The sequence below is a fragment of the Rhinolophus sinicus genome, chromosome 18 (genome assembly GCF_057876585.1).
Source record: "Rhinolophus sinicus isolate RSI-liver-muscle chromosome 18, RSI-T2T, whole genome shotgun sequence".
NCBI lineage: Eukaryota > Metazoa > Chordata > Mammalia > Chiroptera > Rhinolophidae > Rhinolophus > Rhinolophus sinicus.
Genome location: NC_142518.1, coordinates 81,360,796 through 81,385,379, shown reverse-complemented (window position 1 = coordinate 81,385,379; position 24,584 = coordinate 81,360,796). Strand labels below are relative to the sequence as shown.

The 24,584-nt window shown below is 41.8% G+C and overlaps 1 protein-coding gene across 1 annotated transcript in view; it reads left to right on the top strand.

Annotated features, from left to right (window-relative positions):
* The first annotated feature begins 1,787 nt into the window (after positions 1-1,787).
* Positions 1,788-24,584, top strand: part of KIAA1210 (KIAA1210 ortholog) — a 118,350-nt gene continuing 95,553 nt past the window's right edge. The window contains exon 1 of the mRNA XM_088794910.1: positions 1,788-1,963. Coding sequence (XP_088651036.1) covers positions 1,929-1,963 — 35 coding nt within the window. The 5' untranslated portion in view covers positions 1,788-1,928. The remainder of the gene's footprint in view (positions 1,964-24,584) is intronic.

The following is a 24,584-nucleotide window of genomic DNA, read 5'->3' as shown; positions in this document are numbered from 1 at the left end:
GATGGATCTTCAGATTATAACGCTAAGCAAAATAAGCCAGACAGAAAAAGCAGAGAACCATATGAGTTCACTGATATGTATTATATAAACCAAAAACAACAAAAGAATAAGACAAGCAAATGAGAAACAAAAACTCATAGACACAGACAATAGTTTAGTGGTTGCCAGAGGGTAAGGGGAGGAGGAGGGTGGTAGATGTGGGTAAAGGAGATGAAATGTATGGTGATAGAAAGAGAACTAACTCTGGGTGATGAACACACAATGTGACTTATAGATGATGTAACAGAGAATTGTACACTTGAAGTCTATGTAACTTTACTAACAATAATCACCCCAATAAACTTTAATTAAAACAAACAAAAACAAAAAAACCCTCAAAACCCCACATAATTCCAGATAATCCTCTAAATGGATAAGCCACGTATGAATAATAGAGAACTGACCATAAATTCTAGCTAGAAAGAAAATTTAGCTAGAAATTTTTGCTACAGATGAGGATTCAACATCTACAAAGTAAATCTTGTCCTTGGTTAGTTGTGCTCCCCCATCCCAAGTTAAGAAGAGAGGGTTCCATGCACTGTCCTGCTGCAGAGATCCCAGTTTAATGACCCAATGAAATTCCAGAAGCACGGGGTTGTCTATTGCAGACTGAAGGAGAGCAGGCCTTCTGCTACAGACTGGTCAAGAACCCCAGGAGGGCCCCCACCTATCTTTCTTCCTTCTTCTCATTCAGGAAGGCTAGACTTAGAAATGTTGTCAGATCAGTCCAGTCTTGTAGTGTTTAGTGACTGCTCCCCACCCCCATCCCTGAATACCCGCACAGGAGAAACCTTGACTTTTTTAAACCCTTGATTTCTCTCAATAATTATAAAAGCCAAAAGCCTGCATCTGCATTTGCTTTGCTTTCCACACTGTAACTAGACACATCAGAAATCAAAATATTGCAAATCTCTCCATCTCAGATGCCAGGGCAGGACACCCCTTTTTTCAAACTGGGGTTGGGAAAGATTCCCTACTGGATCTTCTATGCAGCCAGCGTGAGGTCACACTTTTCTTCTCTCTCTGTTCTTTCGGTTTTCTGCAGACACAATCTGATCAGCAATATATCTGAATCCACGTCATGTAAGTCATATTATAACTGGGATCCACTGTGTATACACGATCTTTGGTGAGGAATTTCATCTGAAGGGAATTGAGATTTCTTCCACAGTTTGAAGGATATTCTTGTTTTTTTTGTTTGTTTGTGACGCCAGACATGTTTAAAGAGTAAATAGTTTTCCTCAGGATTAAACAAGAACAATTCAGGCGGGTCAAAAATAGTGTTCAGATTTGGGTGGGAATGCTTGCAGCCTGGCTATTTAAATTCTCTTTTGGGCTTCCGCTCTCTACTCCGCCCCTCCCCCACCCCTCCCTCTGGCCTGCAGAATCAAAAATGCCTGAATGTGATTTATTTGCATTTACTTTCCAAAGCTGTGGAGTGTCCCTCTCTGGTCGGGTAGAAGTCTCTACTAACTCCTTAGGGCCTCTTTCCCTTCAAACTCCTCCTCACACTCTAGCCTGCAGAGATACAGAGAGCCTAAGAAAGAGCATCTGGTATTTTGCACTGAGGATGCTGTGGTCTCAGGAAGTTGGAGGCAGGGAGAAAGGGGGAGGTAACAGTTCCTAACCATATAAGGAACAAGCCCAGCCCTCTTTGGACCTAGTTCAGAAAACAAGAGGCCTTGGAAAAGAAATTTCATCTGGTTTGGGGCTACGTGTGTGTGTGTGTGTGTGTGTGTGTGTGTGTGTGTGTGTGTGTGTGTGTGTGTGAGCGCTGGGCGTGCAGAGTTCCCCAAACGCTGCAGCTTCACCAGCCTGCCGGAGGCACTGTCTCCTACGAACCTCAGCAGGCCAGGCTCTTGACAGCCGCCGGCTCCCTCTCAAACACTATGGTTAGGTTCCACCATTGCCTGAAGACTCCAGAGTAAGTGGCGGGCGCGGTGAGGGTTCCAACTGGAGCGGATCCCGGGGTCGAACTCGCAGTATTGCTCCGGCTGTTTGGGGGCAGGACTCCTGAGAGGGCTCGAGCAGGTGTCGGTGCATGTGCGTGGGAAAGAGGGTTCGCACTGGGCCCGCTGGGTTCAAGGACTCAGCAGCTTTTGACTTTCAGACTTTCTTATTCCAGCTGTCGCCCCAACCTGGCTCACCTGAGACACAGGGAGCTAGGGACTCGTCCGGGGACGAGGCGGGGCATCTAATTAAGGCTCTTGTGGTTGTTGATTAATTTACTTGCCAAAGCAGGTAGGGAAGCAAGCATCAAAGGCAAAGTTTAGCCAAGCTGCAGTGACTGATGTGGAAATACCAGTTATTCCCAGGACATCTTTCCCTGTGCATCGGTGCAAGCAAGGGTGCTTTGTGGCACCCCAGCAGCCTTCCCAGAGTTTGTAAGAAATGGCTCAAGCTTCTGAGAACAGAGAGCTGCGCAGAGGAAGGAGGATGTCTATATAACCGATGGGCAAAGAGAGAAACTGAGGCAAAGCCTTAGGTTCCAACTTGTACGTATCAAGAAACCTAGCCCACCTGTACTTAAAGCATCCCACAAACCTGGATTTTACAAGGCTAATTTCATTGATTAGTAACACTATTAAGACAATGTTCACAGTAATAATTCACTTAAATAGTGCATTCGTTCTGGCACCAGTCAGCAGCCAGTATGACTGAAAATAAAGATATAAGGGAGTGGAGGGCGCTGAAGGCAAGAAATGGGAGAGAGGAGAGGAAGGAGGAGGGAGGGGTGGAAAGAGGGAGGGGGATTTGGATGAGGGGAGAAAATCACCCTAAATTTTCTTAGTTGTCTTTATTTTCTAAATTTGTTCCAGGCTGTACAATGTGCAGTTTCCCAGTTATTTGATGTGGTGTTGTGGTCCTCTTCTCTTAGCTTTTTCCAGGGATCAGGGTTGTGGCAAAGGAAGACTGGAACGGAAATGGTGCTGCCCAAACTTTCACTGCTCCCCCTGTACGCATTTGGTTTCTTTCCACCCTCCATCCCCACCAACACCCACCAACAAGGGGGATGCCTAGAATCACAACTTGGCTGTATCAGAAGAGTTGCACCCTTTCAAGGAACCCCAGTAGACCTTGAAAGTTGAATTTGGGTGGAAAGGTGAATTTGGGTGTGAACAGGATTTGTTCACAGTTCCTGTTCAGATCACAATTGCATTCTAAATGTTATATATAGGTGTATACATTCATTATATGAGTTGGAGATGTTTGACCAGTGGTGGAAATGAGTATACTGGATACGTTCCAATACCCGCCTCCTGGTGGATGCCTGAAACCAGGGATAGTGCTATATATACTATACCGTACACATGTACCTGTGATAAAATTTAACTTATAAATTAGGTACAATAAGAGATTAACAAGAATAACTACTAATAAAATAGAACAATTACAACAATATACTATTAAAAGTTTTTGAGGCTATTATTAAGTAAAATAAGGGTTACTTGAACCCAAGCACTGCGATATCACTACAGTCGATTTGATAACCAAGATGGCTACTGACTAACGGGTGTGTAGTACCGTATTCAGTGTGGATGTATTGGACAAAGGGGTGATTCATGTCCCAGGGAACAAAGATGAATGTGAAGCCTGACCTTATGTGAGCTTCCAGTCGGGGAAGGCAAATATAGACTAGCAGAAAGCACCAGAAACATGTGGCTACAGCTACTCAGCCTGCCAGTTCAGACCCAACTTCCACTCCTCACTGTAATTAAGAGTTTTTAATATGGTCATTAGAGATCCCTGTGGCACTTCACTTCCTTTTCTCCATCCCTTCTTCCCTGTTTTTCCCCCCTTTCTTCTAGTTTTAGAAGAAAGGTTGTTACGTAACTCCAGTTCCCTGGCAAGGGGCCCAGATTGGGTATTGCATTTTGCTAACCGGAATTCACCCTGTGGCATCTGCCAGCAGTACTTTGCATTTATGAGAGCACTAAGAGAGCTGATGGAGGGGCAGGTGTCCACCAGGGGGAGGCACTGTCCCAGGTCCCAGGTCCCCAGCCTCACCTTCTGGGGGGGGTTGGGGTGCGGGAAGTAGGATGACAGGGGGTGGGAAGGCCCGCTCTTGGGAAATTTCTTGAATAAACTATGTGCTATATTTACCAGTTTACCAAAGTTTGTCACTTTTGACTATTTATAGCATAGTTGAAATATTTAACTACCTGTAAAAATTCATTTAGGAGGCAATCGTTTTAAAAGCTTTTAGAGAGTTCTCTGAAGATGTGGTTGATAGATTTCATTTGGTCTTTAGCAGCATTCGAAGGAGTATTTCATATGTTGTGGGGACGTTTAGTTTCCTTGGACATATATTGAAAATGTGGAAAAGTATATCATCTCATCAGTAGCCAAAATTTCAGCATTTTATATGGGAATGTTTCCACTACTTTCTTTTGAATCCTTTGAAAGCCCATTTTCTGTTGAGCCAACTGTAGCATTTTTAGGATTCTTTCCCCAATTTCTGAAGTAGCATATTTTTTGTTTGTTTGTTATTTCTGTAAATTAGTAGCAAAAATGCAGTATGCAGTTTTGTTGCTCCTGTCATTTACCAATTGTTTTTCTACTTTACCATTCTTTTAGCTTTTTAAACCAATTCATGTTTTATCCGTCTTTCATAATTTCATAGTTATGGTTAATAGGTATGAAATTTGAACAACTAATAGTACATTAGAATAACCCCTTATTGGCATCTTCACTCTCATTCTGCTGCTTTAAATGATTTTTCTCTTTAATGAAATCTTCAATCACTATTAAAACCACCCATTCAATGCAAACTGATGTAAACTACAATTCACCAGAAGAAATGCGTTTCCGGGATATGGCTTGTTTTCAAAAGTCCGAGTTTAGGCAGTGAAAAAATTTTCTGTTTCATTACTTTGAATATATATGAGGCCTGACAATTAAGTCCGAGAACTTGTTGCAACGATGTTGCTAAACTTTTTTGATATCAGAGAGATTATTCATTATGAATTTGTACCAACTGGACAAACAGTTAACCAAGTTTACTATTTGGAAGTGCTGAAAATGCTGTGTGAAAAGGTTAGAAGACCTGAACTTTTTGCCAACAATTCATGGCTCTTGCATCACGACAATGCGTCAGCTCACACAGCACTGTCTGTGAGGGAGTTTTTAGCCAGTAAACAAATAACTGTATTGGAACACCCTCCCTACTCACCTGATCTGGCCCCCAATGACTTCTTTCTCTACCCAAAGATAAAGGAAATATTGAAAGGAAGACATTTTGGTGACATTCAGAATATCAAGGGTAATATGATGACAGCTCTGATGGCCATTTCAGAAAAAAAAGTTCCAAAGTTGCTTTGAAGCGTGGACTAGGCGATGGCGTCAGTGCATAGGTTCCCAAGGGGAGTACTTCGAAGGTGACCATAGTGATATTCAGCAGTGAGGTATATAGCAACTTTTCTAGGATAAATTCACGAAATTAATTGTCAGACTTCATATGCTAACCCCTTAATCCAGAGGTTCTCATCAATGGTGTGGGACATTTGGCAATGTCTGGAGATATTTTTAGTTGTCAAAACTAGGGGGAATTCATACACTGTTGGTGGGAATGCAGACTGGTACAGCCGTTATGGAAGGCAGTGTGGAGGTTTCTCAAAGAATTACGAATAGAATTGCCATATGACCCAGCAATCCCTCTTCTGGGTATCTACCCAAAAAATCTGAAAACATTTAGAGATAAAGACACGTGTGCTCCAATGTTCATTGCAGCTTTGTTTACGGTGGCCAAGACATGGAAACAACCAAAATGTCCTTCGATAGATGAATGGATAAAGAAGTTGTGGTATATATACACAATGGAATACTATTCGGCTGTAAGAAAAGATGATATAGGAACATTTGTGACAACATGGATGGATCTTGAGAGAGTAATGCTGAGCAAAACAAGTCAGACAGAAAAAGCAGAGAACCATGTGATTTCACTGATATGTGGTATATAAACCAAAAACAACAAAAGAACAAGACAAACAAATGAGTAACAGAAGCTCATAGACACAGACAATAGTTTAGTGGTTGCCAGAGGGTAAGGGGGGCGGGGGGTGGGGGGTGGGAGATGAGGGTAAGGGGGATCGAATATATGGTGATGGAAGGAGAACTGACTCTGGGTGATGAACACACAATGGGATTTATAGATGATGTAATACAGAATTGTACACCTGAAATCTATGTAATTTTACTAACAATTGTCACCCCAATAAATTTAATAAAAAAAAAAAAAATCTAGGGGGAAGGCCACCATGAACAATGCTGCAATGAATATAGGGATACATATATCTTTATGAATAAATGTTTTTAAAAATTTCAGGTAGTTATCCAGAAGATGGATATGGTAGCTGTATTCTTATTTTTTTAAAGGAAACGCCATACTGTTTTCCATAGCAATTGTGCCAATTTACATTCCTACCAGCAGTGTATGAAGTTTCCTTTTTCTCCACTACCTCTCCAATACTTGTTATTTCTTGTGTTGTTGATAATAACCATTATAACAGGTGTGAGATGGTATCTCATTGTGGTTTAGATCTGCATTTCCCTAATAACTAGTAAAGTTGAGCATCTTTTCATTTGTATGTCTTTCCTAAATGTCCTTTTATGAATGATTGGATAAAGAAGATGTGGTACATGTATACAATGGAATATTACTCAGCCATAAGAAAAGATGAAATACTGCCATTTGCATCGTATGGATGGATCTTGAGATTATTATGTTAAGTGAAATAAAAAGTGAAGAACCATATATTTTCACTCATATGTGGGATATAAAACATAAAGCAGTAAACATACAAGACAAACAAATAAAAACTCATAGACACAGACAACAATATGGTGGTAACCAAGGGAAAATGGGGTGGAAGGATGTAGAAGAAGGTAAAAGGGGTCAAATATGGTGATGGAAGGAGACTTGACTTTGGGTGGTGAATACACAATGCAATATACAGATGATGTGTTATAGAACTGTACACTTGAAACTTATATAATCTTATTAACCAATGTCACCCCAATAAATTTAATAAATCTAAAAAAAAAAGGAAATGATCTACAAAACCTCAGAAATCAAATGATATTTAAAAACTCATGGGTGGGGAATACAATAAAAACTATGTTGAGACAAACACACACACACACACACACACCAAAAAACCAACCCTAGGGAGAAGGTGTGTTATTGCTGTCTAGTGGGTAGAGGCCAAAGATTCTATTCAACATGTAGGCTCTTCCTACAATGCACAGGAAGAGCTCCTTACAACAAAGAATTTTCCAGCCCCAAATGTCAATAGTGTTAAGATTGAGGAATTCTGCTTTAAACTAATAATGCTTTACCAAAGTAGAAGTCTGAAGAGGACTACCCTTAAGTGTTTAGATCAACACTATCTAATAGAACTTTCTGTGGTGTTCTGTATCTGTGCTGTTCAATATGAGAGCCACTAGCCATGTGTGGCTACTGAGCACTTGCAGTACAGCTAGTGTGACTAAGGATCTGGGTGGCAATTTTATTTCATTTTAATTAATATAAAATTAAATAGCCATATGTGCCTACTAGCTTCCACATTGGACTCAACTTTAGAGGCACTATAGCCTAGTGGAACATGGTTCTGGGATCAGACAGATTTGTATCCATGGTTTACCACTTCCTAGCTTTATGGTTTTGACTATGTCATCTAAGCCTTCTGAGCCCCAGTTTCCTCATCTGTAAAATGGGGGTAATAATAGGACCTCCTCCTTGGAGGACTATGAATATCCAATGAAATGATGCATAAGAAATAAAGCATGTAGCACAGTGGCCAGCACAGCAAGCATTTGAAAGATGGTGGTAATTATTGCTAGAGATTTGTGATTAGTATAGTAGTCATCATGATGTAAATGAAGCTTCAGCAAGGCTTACAAAGGAGACCTCCCCTGTAATATTATTTAAAGGCCACTTCAAAGACAGAGCCCTAACTCTCAGCCTCATACCATTACTGTAGGCATGTCCCCATGCTTCTTTGGGCCTTGGTTTTATCATCTGTAAAATGGAAATTATTAATAAAAATGATAATCTTAATAATGCTACTTCCCTAACTGTCTATGTCACAGAATTATTGGGAGGGTCAAATGACTGCAGAAGAGCTTTAGAGAGGACAAAGCCCCCTATAAGTGTAAGCCCTCTGTAAGTTATGTTATGGGTTGACATACAAGAGTGCTTTAGTTTAGATTCAGGACAAAAGTTCTGTCTTCATAGAATTGTGTTATATTCAGAATGAGAGTGCCTGAATTGGGGAGGTTGTACTGGAGAGCAGCAGGAAGCCGGAAGTTCTTCACAATGTCGGGTCCTCCTCTGTCCATCACCCATCCAGTAGTGTGGTAGGAGAGCCCAGATACAACTTTAAGGATGCATGGAAGCTTGGCATTTGGGGTTGGGGAACCAGAGCAGTGTATGGACCAGTCTGGCTCCCAGGCTGCTAATGAAGGAGCAAGACATCTGGCCCAAGGAGAGAGAAGTGGACCCCTCCCAGAAGCTTACAGTGTGCTATCAAAGGCCATACTGCCCATGAGCTCAGCCACGCAGCATAGTGTCTGGCCTGAGAGATACACATGTACACATGCTGAAAATATTTGACACCATGTAGTGGAAATAGCATGGGGCTTTGGAGTCAGACATGGGTTTGAATCTTCACAATGTGACTTACTAGCTTTGTGGTCATGAGTGAATGTCTTAACCTTTCTGAGCCTTAGTTGTCTCATCTGTAAAATGGAAATAATGATTCCTACCTCACAGGGTTCTCATAAGGATTAAGCCAAGTAATTGATAGGGACATAGGTTACCCTCAGTAAATGTGAGTTCCCTTGCCATTTAATGTTGATAAACAAAGAGCAACTTTTAAACAATTAATTAGTCGTAATACCATTTATGTTTCTCTGAGATGAAGTAAGGAAGTGAAAGTTTCTGCTAATGGCATGGGAAAACTGTTTAGTCCTTTCTTGAGAAGAGGAAAGGTGGAAAGGAGTCTCTTTGATGTGCCACTACCATGTAGATAAGAGCCGTCTGAACTGTTTAGAGACAGACTACAATGGAAGATAAAGCACAGGGTTACGACTTAGTCACACATAGAATGTTAATGAGGAGACTGAGCAACTTCATCTGGATTTGGGAGTTCCCTGAAAGAAGTTACCATACTCTGTGCCCAGAGAGAGGCTTTCTGGGGACACTGGGTTTCCCAGGCATCTGGAATTTAAATGAAAATCTGTAGCTGTTTGATCAGTGGCAGCTATAGAGCAAAGGGCACAGGTTGGATCCGCTGGCTTTGCTCACACAACCATGGGCCCCAGCCCTCAATGCAGATGGCCATTTACAAAGCTGTTGGTCACCCAGGGGCTGCTGAAGAGAGCAAATAACTAACTGAAAGAAGTTTCATCCCCTGCTTTTGGGAAATCGATAAAGTGTAGGGGACATAGATCATTAATAGCGTGGAAAAGTAGTAATCATAATAGCTAACATGTATTGACTGTTTCCTATGTGTTACACCCCATGCCAATAGCTTTATATGAGTTAGTTCACCAAACTCTCTGTGAGAGTAGGGCCATTCTCTTTTTTTTTTTTAATTAAATTTATTGGGATGACAATTGTTAGTAAAATTACATAGATTTCAGGTGCAGAAACTCATAGACACAGACAATAGTTTAGTGGTTGCCAGAGGGTAAGGGGGGCGGGGGGTGGGGGGAGGGCCATTCTCTTTTTTGGGCACTATTCTGTTCTCTTTTTAGCACATAGTAAGTACTCAACAGTTATTAAGTAAATGAGTCCACACAATTAGCCTATTATGAAGGTATTACTCTTAGCCCTACTTAATAGATAAGGAAATTTAGGTTTTGAGCAGTTCAGTGACTTGCCCAAGAATACAGGCTAGTAATTGACAAGAGCCAAGTGTCAAACCTAGATTTGTCTAACTCCATAGCCTAACCCATTTGTAACTATATTATACTTCCTCCTCTGAATGTCAAGCTGTCAGAGTTCTCTTTTTGTGACAAAGGAACATCTGCTCAGAAATTACTAGATCAGATAATTAAAAACACTGCAAAAGGACACGATATTGTGACATTCATACCTCCTTCATTTCACCTTCTCCAAAATTCTATCACCAGACAGGTTCATTATATGGATAAGGAAACTAAGGCCTAAAGAAATTATATGACAGTCTCGGTAAAATGGCACAGTAGGTAAATGTTGTGCTTGTCTCATCCTATGACCATATTAAAATTACAACTAAATTATAGAACAATCAACCTGGAAAACAATCTGAAGTCCAGCTGAACAGAAGTTTTATAATAAAGGATATTTAAAAAAGCCACTTTGAGAATGGTAGGAGGGGCAGAGATGCAAAATGGGCTGGCCCCACATCCATGTGTGGCTGTTGAGTATCAGGGAGATATCTTGGCTGTGGAGGAACCCCTGAGGAGTGAGGGACCCCAGCCCCACACTGGCCTCCCCAGCGTGGAGCACTGGTGCCAAGAAGAGGAACCCCTACAACATCTAGCTGTGAAAAACAGTGGGGATTTCATGTGTCCAGGTGAGATAGAATGATACTGGAAACCCAGGCATCCTCTTAAATGGCCCATGCAGTAACTCACTGTAGCAGATCTACCTAATACACAGAAACAAAGACAGAGAGGCAGCAAAAATTAGGAAACAAAGAAACATGTCCCAAATGAAAGAACAGGAGAGAACTCTAGAAAAAGAACTACTCCTGTTTCCCTGAAAATAAGACCTAGCTGGACCAGGTCTTATATTATTTTTTGCTCCAAAAGACGCATTAGAGCCAGTTGTCCGGCTAGGTCTTATTTTGGGGGAGACATGGCAAATGAAATGGAAACAAACAACCTACCAGCTACAGAGTTCAAAACACTGGTTACAAGGATGCTCAAGGAACTTAGTGAGAACAATAAAGTGATAGTAAACATAAAAAAAGGACATAGAAGTCATAAAAAGAACCAGTCAGAAATAGAGAATATAATAACTCAAATAAAGAATACACTAGAAGGAATCAACAGCAGAGTAGATGAAGCAGAGGATCAAATCAGCGATTTTTGAAGACAAAGTAGTAGAAAACACCCAATTGGAACACCAAAAAGAAAAAAAGAATTAAAAAAATGAGTTTAAGGGTTCTCTGGGACAACATCAAGCATAACAACATTCACATCACAGGAGTACCAGAAGGAGAAGAGAGAGAGCAAGAGATAGAGAACCTATTTGAAGAAATAATAATGGAAAACTTTCATAGCCTGTTGAAGGAAATAGGCATGCAAGGCCAGGAAGCACAGAGAGTCCCAAACAAGATGAACTCAAGGAGGCCCACAGAAAGACACATCATAATTAAAATGCCAAAGATTAAAGACAAAGAGAGAATCCTAAAAGCATCAAGAGAAAGGCAGCTAGTTATTTACAAGGGAGCTCCCATAAGACTGTCAGCTGACTTTTCAACAGAAACTTTGCAGGCCAGATGAGATTGGCACAAAATACACAAAGTGATGAAAAGCAAGGACGTATAACCAAGACTACTCTAGCCAGCAAGGATATCATTTAAAATTGATGGAAAGATAAGGAACTTCCCAAACAAACAAACAAAAGCTAAAGGAGTTAATAATCACCAAACCAATATTACGAGAAATGTTAAAGGGACTTCTTTAAGAAGAAGGGGCAGGGGGAGAATATAAATATCAATAATAAAATGGCAATAACTATGTACCTATCAATAATCACTTTAAATGTAAATGGATTAAATGTTCCAATAAAAAACCATAGCGTGGTTGACTGGATAAGAAAACAAGACCCTTACATATACTCTCTACAAGAGACTCACTTCAGATCAAAAGACATAATCAGACTGAAAGTAAGGGATGGAAAAAGATATTTCGTGGTAATGAAAATGAAGAAAAGCTGGGGTAGCATATGTATAGCAGATAAAATAGACTTTAAAAGAGAGAAATTAAGAAAACAAACTCATTTACAATTGCATTAAAAAAATACCTACGAATAAATTTAACCAAGGAGGTAAAAGACCTGTACTTGGAAAATTATAAGACACTAAAGAATGAAATTGAAGAAGATATGAATAAATGGAAGCATATACCATGCTCATGCATAGGAAGAATAACATCATTAAAATCCCATACAACCCAAAGCAATCTATAGATTCGATGCAATCTCTATCAAAATACCAATGGCATAGTTCACAGAACTAGAACAAATAACCCTAAGATTTATATGGAACCACAAAAGATCCTGCATAGTCCCAGCAATCTTGAGAAAGAAGAACAAAGTTGGAGGCATCATGCTATCTAATACCAAACTATATTGCGCAACTATAGTAATAAAAACAGCATGGTACTGGCTTAAAAAACAGACAAATAGATCAATGGAACAGAATAGAGAGTCCAGAAATAAATCCACACCTATATGGTCATTTAATCTATGACAAAGGAGGCAAGTATATACAATAGGGTAAACACAGTTTATTCAATAAATGGTGTTGGGAAAACTAGACACACAACACACACACACACACACACACACACACACACACATACACACGAAACTGGACCACATTTTTATACCATATACAAGCATAAACTCAAAATGGATTAAAGACTTCATAAACGTAAGACCCAAAACCATAAAACTCCTAGAAGAAAAAAGTCAGTAAACTCTCTGACATTGCTCTTAGTAATATATTTTTTTTCTGATATATTTCATCGGGCTAGGGAAACAAACAAAAAAAGAAACAAATGGGATTACATCAAACTAAAAGGTTTTTGCACAGAAATGGAAACCATCACCAAAATGAAAAGACAACCTACTGAATGGGAGAAGATATTCACCAATGATACATCTGATAAGAGGTTAATATCCAAAATTTATAAAGAACTCATACAACTCAACACCAAAACATACAATCAAACAAACAAATAAAAAATCCAATTAAAAAATGGGCAGAGGACCTGAATGCACATTTCTCCAAAGAGGACATACAGATGGCCAAGAGACATATGAAAGATGCTCAACATCAATAAACATCAGAGAAATGCAAATTAAAACCGCAATGAAATATCACCTCACACCTGTCAGAATGGCCATCATCAATAAATCAACAAACAACAAGTGTTGGCGAGGATGTGGAGAAAAGGGAACCCTCATGCACTATTGGTGGGCCTGCAATTGGTGAAGCCACTGTGGAAAACAGTTTGGAGGCTCCTCAAAAATTTAAAAAAGAACTACTTTATGACTCAGCAATTCCACTTCTGGGACTTTATCCAAGGAAATCCAAAAAAATATTTCAAAAAGACATATGCACCCCTACGTTCATTGCAGTACTATTGACAATAGATTAGATACGGAAGCAACCCAAGTACCCATCAAGAAGATGTGGTACATATATACAAAGGAATATTACTTGGCCATAAAAATGAAATCTTACTATGTATAACAACATGGATAGACCTAGAGGGAATTATGCTAAGTGAAATAAGTCACACAGAGAAAGACAAATACCATAAGATCTTACTTACATGTGGAATCTAAAAAATAAAATAAATGAACAAGCAAAACAGAAACAGACTCATAGATACAGAGGACAAACTGATGGTTGCCAGATGGGAAAGTTTTGGGGGTCTGCATGAAAAAGATGAAAGGATTAAGAAGTAAAAATCGTTTGTTACAAAGTAGTCATGAGGATGTAAGCTATAGCATAAGGAATATAATCAATAATATTGTGATAATTATGTATGGTGTCAGATGTGTACTAGATTTATCAGGGTGATAGATGGCAGGGGTGTTGGGGACCAGGGTGATAAAGGTGAAGGGGTAAGAAATACAAATTGGTAGTTACAAAATAGTTACAGGGATGTAAAGTACAGTATAGGGAATATAGTCAATAATATGGTAATAACTACATATAGTGCCAGATGGGTACTAGACTAGTAGGGGATCACATTTATAAATGTTTAACCGCTATGTTGTACACCTGAAATTAATATAAAATTGAATGTCAACCGTAATGTAAAAATTAAAAAAAAATTAAAAAGAAGAAATTATATGATTTGTCAAGTTCACACAGTTTGTGAAGATCTTCACTAGTTAGAAGATTTAGTCCTTGAAAGACTCAGAGCCTTTAGGGAGAGAAAGAGTTGTATCCACTGGGGCCAAGGCTAAATGGGAAAAAATTAACAAAGGGCCCCATATTGTTAAATTAACTTACTTGACTTTTTTGATAGTAGAAACATAAAACATTTTACTCATCTAAGTTTGAACATTTGGAACTATATTCCTTATTACAAACACAACAAATTATAACAATATAATTCAATTATCTACTATGGCATACAAGAGGGATATTCAATCTGAGGAATGGAAATAAAAAAGGAGGAAGAGATACAAGGGAAAGTCCAGATATGAATTTTTAAAAAAAGAAACAAATGTAGCACTGTTATTTCAGAAAAGATTGCTATTAAAAACTAGTGAAGTCATGTCACATTTTTATATCAACAAGGTCATTACATCTTATTTCCTGAGTTGGGGACCTCATGGGCCAAGGACCAGCACATCCATCCAATAAATTGTGAGTTATGTTACTTCCCCTTCCTCTTGGCATTCAGATCTCCCTTTCCATAAGCCCAAATATCCTGGAAAAATGGAGAGAAAAGTAAGTCAAAGGGAGACTTCTGAGACCCATGGGGGTTGGGGAAAGGAAAAGGTCCTGGAGCCCAGGCACATCTGCCTGCCCATATTTTGAGCAGAGCACAGTAGATAAGGCAGGCAAAGTCTACTCTTGTGAGTTTGCATAAAGCAGAGGGACAGAAGTTTCTACGTTGGTTCACTATTCATTTGTTATATTTGGACAGGGTCTCCAGAAGCCTTTTAAGGGAGTGAGGTAGGGAAAAATCCCCACTAAACCCCCATCACCTAATTTTGAAGGACATGATTTTACTTTTATGTGGCAGGAATGTTTATTTATTCTGTGCCTGTGGTTCCAGAAGCCAAATGTTAGTGATCCAAAGACCTTATTTCATGCAGAAATGGCCTCTGTTTGCTTATTCAGAGTTGGAGGAGGGAAGAAATTCTCTGGGATGAGATAGTAATTTTTCTGATAGGGATGAACTCCTGATTTGAAGAGATTTTTTTTCAATTGCTTTTGAAGGTAAGAAAGAATGAGTGGGGGGAATTTAAGTCAAGTCTCCTACAATCTTGTGCATTTCTTAAATGGGAAAATATAGCTTAGGTTTTTAAACAGTCTGAAAGTAGGAGAGTTTTCTGAAAATACTTACAGGCTTCTGAAGGGCCTGCTCTGAAGGCTGGTCCCCTGTTGGCCAACTCAAGCAGGGCTTATAGTGGGCCTCTATAAAGTCTAGCCTCACGGGATAAACTGGGACCTTTGAAAGATTGTCTTAGTGATTCATAGAATTCTAGAATGCCTGCTCTAAAAAGAACCCTGGGCTCCAAGTCTAGTCCAATCCCTTAGTTCTTAGGTAAGGAAACTAAGGTCTAGAGATAGGACTTGGTGTGCCCAAGTCCTCACAGCTCATTAGTAGCAGAGCTCAGGTGTCAACTCTCTAAAAGTTGGATTGGTCTCATTGGAGGCTCAAGTCTTAAAGAGATATATATATTAGAAAAACAAAATACCTTCCTTGATGGTCACAATGCTCTCTACATATCATTCAAGACCCTTTTTTGTCACCACCCTTGCCCTGTCATACATTTTTATGGCTTCCCATTTCAGCTTTAATGTTCCAGTCATGCCCAGTACTCAACATGACTTACAGCAGGGTTTCCTTAAAGCAGGGTGTCTGGACTCTACCTCAGATTCACCTGGGAACTTATGGAACATGAAGATCTTTGGGCCCCACCCTCAATGAAGAATCAGAATCCCTGCAGGTGAGGGCAGGATGTTGACTTACAGCCTTCCTCCTCACACATTTCTCACACCATTGTCCATATCTGTAGAAATAGTTTCTTAAAAACCCTACTATTTATTGAGCACTTACTTTGTGCCAGGCACTGTGCTATTTTTCATGCATTGTCTCATTTATTCTTCAGATACTGGCTGTATGCTTCCCTCTCACTGTCACGTGGACAACAGAGCAGTGTCCAGCTGGTGGTAAAGGGCCAGACCCCCTCTCACCCCCATTCAAGCGCTCCTCCTAGACGCTACTCCCAGGGTGGCTTTTTATTTCCCAAAGCAATTCTGACTATGGATTCTTGCACCTTAAATTTAAAGAAGCCCAATAGATGTCTGCTCTTCTGGTTCTCACTGACATTTTTATTTTTCCCTTTAGGTGGTGACTCTAGTGGTAAGACATTTATGTATATCATTTACTTTTTCAAAGGGGCAATCCTGTTCCTTTCCCTACCTAGGAACTAATGTGGGTTGAATGAGGAAGTGAGTGTGAGAATGATTTGAACACTGCACATTGGGATTCTCTTTGTTTCTGCGGCCTCAGGTGAACACAGGAGGAGATACCAGGAATCTACTTTCTGCCCTTGGCCATCTGGGTCTTTCTGTCCTTCCCCACTAGCTGTCTTCCACCCTGGCCCCATTCGAGGCCCTATTTCAGGGGGTCGCTCTTTCTCTGCCCTCTTGTGGTCCTGTCTAACCCCAGGCCCTAGGGCACTCCGTTTTCTAACCGGTTGCTATCTGGTGTCCCTTGTCTTGGAGGCTCCTTCCTGTTACCTACTCTAGAAGCTTCTTTTCTAGGCACTGGACGAAAGAGGTATAATAGTCAAGTATGAGAGCAAACTTGACCCTGGGCAAAATGGATGTAAATGAGCCAGGTGTCACCCATGCCTCATTGTCCCAAAAATATCATTCCAGGCCAGAGTCTTCAGGCACTTCCTGGTCACCCAGGGTTTATGGATATTATCTGCCCTCTCTACCCCATCCCCACCTCACCTATGCTGACTCTCAGTGCCTCAGTCCTCAAACTGTCAATAAACTTTCCTGCTTAGCAAATGGCCCATCTGAAGGAGGACCTCCTCTACAAGGCCTTTCATGATTATTCCAGCCTGTACCAGGAGGTCCCTTTTGCTGCATTAAATGGAGCCACTCACAAAAGCACCCTCTAAGACCTCCTGTGGCTAGATAGCTTCCTATTCCCCAACTCTCCCACCTGCTGTTCCCTTCCACTCTAACCTTCCCTTGTTCTTTGACCTCATTTACATCTAGGTCTCAGCTTTCTTGCCTTGCGTTGCTGCTACCTGAACGCCTCAGCTTTGTGATGTATTTTAAACACACTTATCTGGCTTAATCTTGGCCCTCTGCCCCATTTCTGCCCTTTGGCGCCCTGTACCACATATGCAAGCATCACACACTCCAACTTCCTGTTCCATAACTCTTGGGGCCTGTAGGCCCCTCCCATATGTAGTCAATACCCTAGAATTTAGCTTTTGGGCCTTCATTGTAAAATGAATATTGTCATAAAATATCATAAGAACACACATGATAATTTTATCTTACCCCATCCTTTTACAAATGTGGGAACTGGGGTCCAGCAAGGAGCTATGTCTTGGGCAAGGTTCTTAGAGCCAAAATAAATGACCATCAAGATTGATCTTCTCTATCCAGGATCCCATGAGGGCACTCACATCTTCTCCTAGTAGCATAAGAAAACAGAATTCTAGAGCAAACTAATTGGTCTTGAGCCTGCTAAGAGCTGCTGCTGCTGCTCTTGTTCCCTGCTGGGAAAAATGCCAGTAAGGCTGACTACCTTGGAAAGTCTTGATTTTTTTGCATGGAAGTGGTTGTATCCTGGGTGGACTGTGGTATCAAACCCTTACTACCCAAAATGAACTTTGCCAATCAGTGGGGTGATTGTCCACATCAGAGCCATCCTGACTGCTGTTGGGCTCATGGAGTGGGACTTCTGGAGCTCCCTGTGTGATCTGAGGGGCAGTCACCTCCAGCATGGCATCCAAGGGCTGCATTTCAAGAGCTGGCTGAACCTCTAGTGCCTTCTTACTAACCTCATACAAGAAAAAGAGGAAGGGGGTGTGATCACAGGCTCCTCTCAACTGGAGGTTAGCTCATTTTACAATTAATAAGGGGAATGGGAGTCCTTTATGGTATTTTCATTTCAGAGGGAATCCCGGGTTCCTCAGTGAGTTGGCTTCCCAGCAGCCGACACTTCCTCTAGAACTAGCTGGGTTGTTTCAAGGATGAAGGCCCTTGCCATCATTCTGTCCCCCTGCCGTGCCTCAGAATGATCAACTCCAGGAGTCTTCATCCACTGAAAAGTGAATACACACACCCATGGCTGAGGAGGACACAGAGTATAGCAATATCTGAAAGGTGTTGGAGACATTCTCAAACAAGTTTTTTGCAAGTTCTAACAATCTGGCAGGGCCTAACCGGCTCAGCAGACAACTCCCTTGAGAGAGTAGCAACTTATGTTCTTCAAAAATAATTTTTTTGTATGTGGGGTGGGTTGGGGGAAGGTAGCCAACAATTCCCTTATGGGCTTCTCACCGTGTTCTGTTTTGCAGTTTACATGGCTCCCAACCGACTTTTGGCTTCTTCCTCAATTAGAGCTGGGGCCTGGAGGACTTGTATTAGTTTTCCATTGCTGTGTAGCAAATAACAAAAATTTTAGTATCTTACAACACAGTTGTCTCTCAGTTTCCATTAATCAAGAGTCCAGGCATGGTGAATCTGAGTCTTCTGTTCAGGGTTTCACAAGGTTGCAATCAGTGTATCAGCCAGAAATGAGGGCTGATCCGAGGTTCCAGGTTTTCTTTCAAACTGACTGGTTTTTGGCAGAATTCAGTTTCTTGAGGTTGTAGGGTTGAGGTCTCTGTTTTTTTGATAGTTGTCAGCTAAGGGTTGCCCTCAGCTACTATAGGCTACCTGCCACTCTCTGTCACTTGCTCCTCTCCACAACCTGGCAGTGTGTTCCTTCAAGGCCAACAGGAGAGTATCTACTGCAGCTTTGAATCGCTCTGACTTCTAGACACGCTTTTAAAAGAACTCACCTGATTAGGCCAGGCCCATCCACACTCAATGGGAGGGGTATGCACACGGGGGTGGGACAATAATCTTGAGGGCCATCTTAGAATTCTGCCTACCAGAGACTATGAAAAGCATTTCATTCTATCAGATTATTTTTGTAATAATTACTTTTTATTTTTCAATTAGAGTTGACATACAACATTATATTAGTTTCAGGTGTACAACATAGTAATTAGACATTTATAAAACTTACAAAGTGATCACCCTGATAAATCTAGGGTAAATCAGATAAAACCCATCTGACACCATACATAGTTATTACAATATTATTGACTATGTTCCTTATGCTATGCTTTACATTCCCATGACTATTTTGTGACTACGAATTTGTACTTCTTAAGCCCTCCTCCTTTTTCACCCATCCCCTCCCTAACACCCCTCCCATCTGGCAACCATCAAAATGTCCTGTTTCTGTTTTGTTTGTTTGTTTGTTTATTTTGTTATTTAGGTTCCACACATAAGTGAAATCATATGACATTTGTCTTTCTCTGTCTGATTTACTCCACTCAGCAAAATACTGAAGATGGAAAGATTTCATTATTTTTTTGTGGCTGAGTATATATATACCATATATATTCCATTGTATATATATACCACCTCTTCTTCATCCATTCATCCATTCAGGGACATCCAGGTTGCCTTCATATCTTGGCTATTATAAATAATGCTGCAATGACATACGGATGCATATGTCCCCTTGAAGTCATGTTTCGTGTTTCTTGGGATAAATATCCAGATGTGGGATTACTGGGTCCTTCTTTGTCTCTTGGTATAGCCTTTGTTTTAAAGTCTATTTTGTCTGGTATAAGCATTGCTACCCCAGCTGGTTGTATTTTTTTTATTCAATTTTCATGATACGTCTTTTTCCATCAATTTACTTTCAGTCTGTGTGTGTCTTTCGATCTGAAGTGAGTCTCTTGTGGGCAGCATATGTAAGGGTTTTGTTTTCTTATCCATTCAACCCTCCTATGTCTTTTGATTGGAACATTTAATCCACTTACATTTTAAGTAATTATTGGTAGACATGTAGTTATTATAATTTTATTATTCATTTTTATGTTCCTTCTCCTTTTTCTAGAAGTCCCCTTAACATTTCTTGTAATGCTGGTTTGGTAGTTATGAACTCCTTTAGCTATTTCTTGTCTGGGAATCTCTTTTTCTGTCCTTGAATTGTAAATGATAACTTTGCTGGGAGAGTAATCTTGGTTGTAGGTCCTTGCTTTTCATCATTTTCAATATTTTCTGCTAATCCCTTCTGGCCTGCAAAGTTTCTGTTGAGAAATCAGCTGACTGTCTTATGGGGGCTCCCTTGTAGGTAACTAACTGCTTTTCTCTTGCTGCTTTTAAGATTCTCTCTTTGTCTTTAAACTTTGGCATTTTAATTCTGATGTGTCTTGGTGTTGGCCTCTTTGGGTTCATCTTGTTTGGGACTTTCTGTGCTTCCTGGACTTGCATGTCTATTTCTTTCATGAGTTTAGGGAAGTTTTCCATCATTATTTCTTGAAATAGGTTTACAATTCTTTGCTCTCTCTTCTCCTTCTTTTACCCCTATGATGTGGATGTTGATATGCTTGATGTTGTCCCAGAGACCCCTTAAACTATGATTTTTTTTGATTATTTTTTTCTTTTTGCTATTCTGATTGGGTGTCTTTTGCTACCTTGTCTTCCAAATCATTGATTTTATCCTCTGCTTTATCGTATCTACTGTTGATTCCCTCGGATGTATTCTTCATTTCAGGTATATATTCTTCATTTCTGACTCATTCTTTTTAATGTTTTCTATCTCCATTTTTATATTTCCTATCTCATTTTTAAAGTTCTCACTGAGTTCATCTACTCTTACCCTGAGATCGTTGAGCATCCTTATAACCATTGTTTTGAACTTTGTGCCTGGTAGATTGCTTGTCTCCATTTTGTTTAGTTCTTTATCTAAAGCTTTGCTCTGTTCTTTCATTTGGGACATGTTTCTTTGTCTCCCCATTTTTGCTGCCTCTCTGTTTTTGTTTCTATTTATTAGGGCAAGCAGCGATGTCTCCCAGTCTTAGTAGAGTGGTCTTATGCAGTAGGTGTGCTATGGGGTTCAGTGGCTCAGTTTTCCTGATCACCTGAGTTGGGTGCTGCAGGTATGTACCTTGTATGAGTTGTGTGTGCTCTTCTGTTGTAGTTGAGCCTTGGTTGCTGTTTGCTCATCAATGGGAAGATTAACCCTCAGGCTGATCAGTTGTGAGCACTCGCGGTGACTACAGTGGAGAAGCTGTGGTGCAGGGGCTGACCCTACAGAGCAGGATTTGCTTTGACGGGGCTTTGGTGCCTGCCCAGTTTGGCTTTTAGGTGTGTCATTTGTGGAAGTGGTTGGGTGGTACTCTGGCGTGGTCTGATTCTGGGCATGTTGGTTCTGGAGCCTCCTGGGAGGGTCTCTGGTGCAGGTCAAGGACAGCCACTGCCTATTCCCTGCCTGGGGCCACTTGGTATGAGCTACAAAATGATCGGCAGGTGGTTGCCAATTTTACTGGGCTTGGAGGTGCCTGGGAGAGGCTAAGCTGGGATCTGAAGTCAGCTGCCCCTAGTGGTGGGCTTGGGGCTACTTAGCAAGAGGTACAAGGCATGCCTAGTCCAGATGCTGCTTGTTTGAGGTTTGTGAACTTTTGAGAGATTTTAGCAAACTCTGCAGCATGAGCCATGACAGGCTGTTTGAATGGAAAAGCCAGTGGAAGCAGCTTGAGTGGGCCTGCAAGTTTGGGTAGGGCAGGGTGGTCTCAGGGAATCACCAGGGCAGGGTGGTGTTAGCCAGGTTGATGGAGATTCAGATATGGTGGCTGTAGCCTGGGTGAGCACAGGGCTCAACAAAAGAACAATGGCCTCTACCAGCACATTTTTCTGGGAGAAAGCTGCCCCTCCAGCCCTCATCCTGGAGCTAGAAAATTCAGTTCCTCCCTGTGTATTCCTGGTGCCCCTCAGTCACTGCCCCAGCGCTGAGTTCAGAGCAAGTGAATCTGCCAGTGAGTAAGTCCATGTGTGCGCCCTTTAAGAGGAATGCCTGGGACTCAAGCCGCCCCCCATCTCACTCAGCCACTATCAATGCTGGTTTTCACAGCCAGACTTCATGGCGGCTCCTCTTCTCAACACTGGGCTAGGATTCTGGTGTGGGGCTGGGACCTCTTGCTCCTTAAGGAGGACCTCCACACCTTATACATCCCTCCCAATTTTTAAATGCCACATGTGGATGTGGCACTAGTCCTTTTGGCATCTCTGCCCCTCCTACTAGTCTTGATGTTACTTCTTCTGTATATCTTTGGTTATAGGACTTCTGTTCAGCTAGACGTCAGGCAATTCTCAATTATGGCTTTTCAGTAGCTTAGTTGTAATTTTGATGTGGTTGTGAAACGAGGTAATCACAGTGTTTACCTACTCTGCAATCTTGACCAGAAGCCCCCAGGTTATTTTTTTTTAAATGAGGACAGCTGCTTTCCATTGGGATTCCCCACTCTGGGAAGGCAGCAGAGCTGTCATGCAGAGACTTCTGAATCCTTGAACCTGAACGAGGCTGTGGTTACAAATTTTCAACACGTTGGAAGACAGGCCTTTTCCCCTTGTGTTCTCTCTCTGTGTCTGTCTCTTTCTCCTAGAGCCCTTGTTCAACCATCAAGTCAGACAGTCTGAGAAGGAAAAGTCATCTCTGGGGCTTAAGCATCTGGGGGTGGCTGAGAGAGAGCAAGAAGCAAGCATTTAAATAATGACTATTAATAAAACTATATCTCTGCTGGGTCAGGCTTCCTGATAACCATTATTACATGACTATGCTCCTTGGAAGTGTTTCTGAAGGCTTCTCATCATTTACTGGATAAAAACCTACATGATTTGCTCTTTTTTTACTCAGCTTGCCAGCTTTCTCATGGGACTTCATGCAAAGGGTTCTTTTACTGAAAATGCATCTCAAAGTGTCCCCATGTGTTTTAAAAAAGGGAATACTTTTCCCACTGATTCCTGTTTGTCACTTCAACCCCCTCTCCCACTCCTGCATTCATCCATCATAAAAATATGTAGTAAGTACCATCTGTGTGCCTGGTATCAGGCTAGGCACTGGTGATATCCAGATAAGCAAAGTGTGGTTGTGGGCACATAGTCCCAGAGAGCAGTTTCCAGGCTCTTGGCCTCACGTGTAAAGGTGCTGGCTCGGTTATTCGATGGTCATCAGCGGTAATCAGATGGCCATCTGCTGTGGCTGGGTGGCCATCAGCTGTTATGGGTTAGCCATTAGCCACTAATATAACTGCCATGGCTATGCTAGGGGGTAGGTTGGTTGGCAGAGAAGTGGACGGTAGGTTGCGCATCATGTGGCTCCTGCTTCCTGTGTCTCCAACCCAGCCGCCAGTGAGAATATAGTGGTATGACTCCCCCATCTATGGCTCCGTGGGTGCTCCTTTTTGGCCTCATCATGTCCTGCGTTCTTATGTGGGGAGCGGGACCAAAGTCCCTGCATAACACATGGTGCAGCGAGCAGGGTATGGTGCCAGCCAGAATTTTCAAAGGGATAATGGAGCAGTTTATACATATGAAAGCTCAGTTTTGTGAGCAGGGTGTGGTGCCAGCCAGAACTCTCCAAAGGATGAAGGAGCACTTTGTGCATATGAACACTCAATCTCAGGAAGCCTGTAAAGAGCGGCGCCGGGAACGGGAAATGTGATCTGCTTGGGAGAAAAGAGACCCCTCAGTGAATTGGTGGTCCTCTCAAGCATCCTGATGGCACGTCCCCTATTGGCCAAAGCAAGCATCGTCTTCCTTTTGGTGGTCTGCTGCTGCCATGGGCTCCTAGAGTTGTGGACATTTTACACCGAGGCCTCCACCCAATCGGACACCTGGCACAGTGAGCAGGATTCCAGCCAGATGGTGTTTGACTCTGGGCAGGAGGACAGGTGGCCCCCACACAGTGTGTGGTACCCGATAGCCACTGTTCTCAGGAGCTGGACCCCCGAGGAGGGGTGGGAGGACATGAGTGGCTCTCCGGCCAGTGTGGAGAGGGCCCTGCAGGCTCTGGCTGAGCAGTTGCTGGAGGAAGCAAAGGGTACAACCGGCTGTGTGAGCTGGATGTTCCTTGCCCCTTGCATCATAGCACGGAAGATGTGCTTAATGAAATAGCCCAGATGCAGGACCAGCAGCCCCGGTTGGAGGCACTGGAAGCTCGGGACCACCAGTTAGAGGAGGTTCTCACTGCATTGCATCATAACTCGGAGGAAGCGCTTGCTGGAATAGCCCAGGTGTGGGACCAGCAGTCCTGGTGGGAGGCGCTGGAAACTCGGGTCTGCCTGTTAGAGGAGGAGCCTCACAGTGGAGTCTCTGAGGTAGAGACAGACAACATGAGTGGAGACAATGCAGCTCCCAACCCCCAAGCCCGGCCAATCTTGAAGCAAAGGTTAAAATGTGAGCAACCTTTGGGCCCTGGGGGCATTGCAGCCGGCAACCCAGCTGTGACTGAGTTCACAACCTACACCCCTTACACTC